This window comes from Lolium perenne, chromosome 7, assembly GCF_019359855.2.
Source record: "Lolium perenne isolate Kyuss_39 chromosome 7, Kyuss_2.0, whole genome shotgun sequence".
Lineage (NCBI taxonomy): Eukaryota > Viridiplantae > Streptophyta > Magnoliopsida > Poales > Poaceae > Lolium > Lolium perenne.
Genome location: NC_067250.2, coordinates 44,554,779 through 44,558,892, shown reverse-complemented (window position 1 = coordinate 44,558,892; position 4,114 = coordinate 44,554,779). Strand labels below are relative to the sequence as shown.

At 47.9% G+C, this 4,114-nt stretch overlaps 1 protein-coding gene across 1 annotated transcript; it reads left to right on the top strand.

Moving 5' to 3' along the window:
- The first annotated feature begins 380 nt into the window (after positions 1–380).
- On the top strand, positions 381–1,634 carry LOC127317660 (protein PHOSPHATE-INDUCED 1 homolog). The gene has a single exon (XM_051348250.2). The coding sequence runs from the start codon at positions 478–480 to the stop codon at positions 1,444–1,446; it is 969 nt and encodes a 322-aa protein (XP_051204210.1). The 5' UTR covers positions 381–477; the 3' UTR covers positions 1,447–1,634.
- The last annotated feature ends 2,480 nt before the right edge of the window (positions 1,635–4,114 follow it).

Genomic DNA, 4,114 nt, shown 5'->3' with positions numbered 1-4,114 from the left:
TAAAAATAATATTAGTCTTAAGTTTTGGAGTGGAGGTAATAGAGTACAACATTTTTGAAACTAAATACAACTGGTGAGTACATTTTAAACAAGTGGCTGCATTGAAGCACACCCGTTGAGCATTAGTATGACTTCCTTTGTTCCATGAAACATGTCGGAGATTTAATGAAAAATAGATGTATCTAGACACTAAATCATGTCTAGTTGCATCGGAATTTAGATGAAATGTTAATATATTTCATGGGACGGAGTAGTTTGGTTGTAACACCTACTTGGTACGTGGTTCTGTCGGTAAAAGGAAACGGCTTGCTTAACATATGTAGGACAGTCTAGCAGTCATATTAAGCACCGGGCTCCCCTATATAAACAGCTCCCCGTTCGCCTTTGCTTCCCACACACTAGCAAACAACACCATTTCAACACGCACACCTACGCAAAACCTTCATCCAAAATCTGGAGCTCTCTTGTCTTCCACAAATGGCCAAGGAAAGCCTTCTCATCCTGCTACTAATGGTGGTTGCCACAAACATGGCAGCCGCGTCAGTTAGCACCAGGAAGCTGATGTTCCTGGTCCAGCCCCAGCCCAACCAACTCACGTACCACAACGGCGCCGTGTTGCAAGGCGACATCCCCGTGTCCGTCATATGGTACGGCCGCTTCACGGCGGCGCAGAAGGCAGTCATCTCGGACTTCCTCGTCTCCCTCTCCGCCGCGCCGAGGGCGGCCCCGGCGCCGTCTGTCTCCCAGTGGTGGAGCAGCATCCACCAGCTGTATCTGTCCAAGGCGGCGGCCACCGTTGGCAAGAGTGGAGGACAGAGCACAGGCGTTGCCAAGATCGCGCGGGTGGTCCTGTCCGGCCAGGTCTCCGACGAGGCGTGCTCGTTGGGAAAGAGCCTGAAGCTGTCCCAGCTCCCGGCGCTGGCGGCCAGGGCAAGGCCTGCGAAGGGCGGCATCGCGCTGGTGCTGACGGCGCAGGACGTGGCCGTGGAGGGCTTCTGCATGAGCCGGTGCGGCCGGCACGGGCCCGTGGACGCGAAGGCCGACACAGCGTACGTCTGGGCAGGAAACTCGGCGACGCAGTGCCCCGGGCAGTGCGCGTGGCCGTTCCACCAACCGGCGTACGGGCCCCAGTCGACGCCGCTGGTGCCGCCGAACGGCGACGTGGGCATGGACGGGCTGGTGATCAACGTGGCCAGCATGGTCGCCGGCGCGGTGACCAACCCGTTCGGCGACGGGTTCTACCAGGGCGACCGAGCCGCGCCGCTGGAGGCCGCCACGGCGTGCCCGGGGGTGTACGGCAAGGGCGCGTACCCTGGGTACGCCGGCCAGCTGCTGGTGGACTCGGCCACCGGGGCGAGCTACAACGCCAACGGCGAGCGCGGCCGGAAGTACCTGCTCCCGGCGCTGTTCGATCCAGCCACGTCCGCCTGCTCCACGCTGGTGTAGTAATAGTACGTGCTGGCACACAGTACCACAGTGGTAGCGACGAGTGATCCTAACAGCGAATCTGGATGCTGCTAGTCCTGTAGTGCATATATGTGTAAATAGTTCGCCCATAAGCTCGGCCTACTCAGTACTACGTATTTTCTAAATTTGTCTATGTTGAATAAAATGGTGATACGTAATTTGGATCAGATGTACTCCTACCAATATTTTGAAACTCACATTAAGTAGGTATATATATAGATCTATATTGTTGTATTTTGGAAATGCACTTCTCATCTTGGGTGCATATGCTCCTGCCGCACAAAAAATATTTTAAAATAACAAAAAAAACAATCACATGCACACTTGCCAAGTTTCCCAGAATACAGACATTTTTTTGAGTGTATTGTATAGAAAGACAAGGAAATGTCTTGTGGAGAGCTTATTTTTAGTATCAAATTTTGTCTTTTTTACACATGACCAGAAAATATCAATTTTTCGTGAAACTACTATGCGAACACATAGAACATCAGGATGTATGTGCGGCATTTTTTGTCAAAATTTTTGGGATTTTGTAATACATTTAAAATTTATTTCAAAAATCCAGAGCATGTTCTCCCGGGTGCAAAAAAAAAAGCCCTGTCCGATTTGAGCTGCAATCTCTTTTATTCCATTTTTGATAGAACAATTGCAATGTTAAATGTAATCACTGGCAAAAAAAACTTATCAAAATGTGTCAAAATCTAATATAATTTTAAATATACCTTTGGTAGCAGTGAAAGTGAGCCGGCTTAACAATTTGTGAGACAATTTTTTTGAATGTTTCAAAATCGAATGAATCTTCATTAATGACATAGTCCCGTGCACAAAGTCTCTTTGGGTGCATGTAAATATGATGTGATTGGTAGCCCACATTGTAGGGATTCGTTGCATAGAAAACAAAAAATTTCCTACCGCGAATACGCAATCCAAACCAAGATGCAATCTAGAAGACGGTAGCAACGAGGGGATGATCGAGACTCACCCTTGAAGAGTTCCAAAGCCTACAAGATGAGGCTCTTGTTGCTGCGGTAGACGTTCACTTGCCGCTTGCAAAAGCGCGTAGAAGATCTTGATCACGGTGCCACAATCGGGAAGCACCTCCGTACTCGGTCACACGTTCGGTGTTGATGAAGTCGACGTCCACCTCCCCGTTCCAGCGGGCAGCGGAAGTAGTAGTCTCCTCTTGAATCCGGCAGCACGACGGCGTGGTGGCGGTGGTGGTAGAGAACTCCGGTGGAGCTTCGCTAAGCGTGCGGGAGCGTTGGAGGAGAGAGGGGACGGCTAGGGTTTGGGAGGGGGTGGCCGGCAACTAAGGGGGTGCGGCCAGGCTGTAGTCTTAGGGTGGCCGGCCCCCTCCCCTTGGCCCCTCATTATATAGGTGGAAGCCCCAAGTGTTGGACTACAAGTCTTCGAATAAGACCCGAACCCAAAAACTTCCATGTGATAGGGAAACCTACCCAAGGTGGGAATCCCACTTGGGGTGGGATTCCCCCCTTCCATGTGGGGGGTTGGCCGGCCACCTTGGTGGAGCCCAAGGTGGAATCCCCCCTCCTAGGGTTGGCCGGCCATGGGAGGTGGCCTTCCTTAGTGATTTCTTCCGGACTTTTCTAGAACCTTCTAGAACCTTCCGTAGAACCTTCCGGATCATTTTAAATCTTATAAAATGACTTCCTATATATGAATCTTATTCTCCGGACCATTCCGGAACTCCTCGTGATGTCCGGGATCCCATCCGGGACTTCGAACAAATCTTCGAACTCCATTCCATATTCAAGTTCTACTATTTTAACATCAAACCTTAAGTGTGTCACCCTACGGTTCGTGAACTATGTGGACATGGTTGAGTACTCTCTCCGACCAATAACCAATAGCGGGATCTGGAGATCCATAATGGCTCCCACATATTCAACGATGAATTTTAGTGATCGAATGAATCATTCACATACGATACCAATTCCCTTTGTCACGCGATATTTTACTTGTCCGAGGTTTGATCATCGGTATCACTCTATACCTTGTTCAACCTCGTCTCCTGACAAGTACTCTTTACTCGTACTGTGGTATGTGGTCTCTTATGAACTTTATTCATATGCTTGCAAGACATTAGACGACATTCCACCGAGAGGGCCCAGAGTATATCTATCCGTCATCGGGATGGACAAATCCCACTGTTGATCCATATGCCTCAACTCATACTTTCGGGATACTTAATCCCACCTTTATAACCACCCATTTACGCAGTGGCGTTTGATGTAATCAAAGTACCTTTCCGGTATAAGTGATTTATATGATCTCATGGTCATAAGGACTAGGTAACTATGTATCGAAAGCTTATAGCAAATAACTTAATGACGTGATCTTATGCTACGCTTAATTGGGTGTGTCCATTACATCATTCATACAATGATATAACCTTGTTATTAATAACATCCAATGTTTATGATTATGAAATTAATCATCCATTAATCAACAAGCTAGTTAAGAGGCATACTAGGGACTCTTTGTTGTTTACATATCACACATGTATCAATGTTTCGGTTAATACAATTATAGCATGGTATATAAACATTTATCATAAACATAAAGATATATAATAACCACTTTTATTATTGCCTCTTGGGCATATCTCCTTCAGTCTCCCACTTGC

Bases quoted from the DNA above. Each gene is read 5' to 3' on its own strand.
- LOC127317660 (XM_051348250.2), top strand. From the start codon at position 478: ATGGCCAAGGAAAGCCTTCTCATCCTGCTACTAATGGTGGTTGCCACA.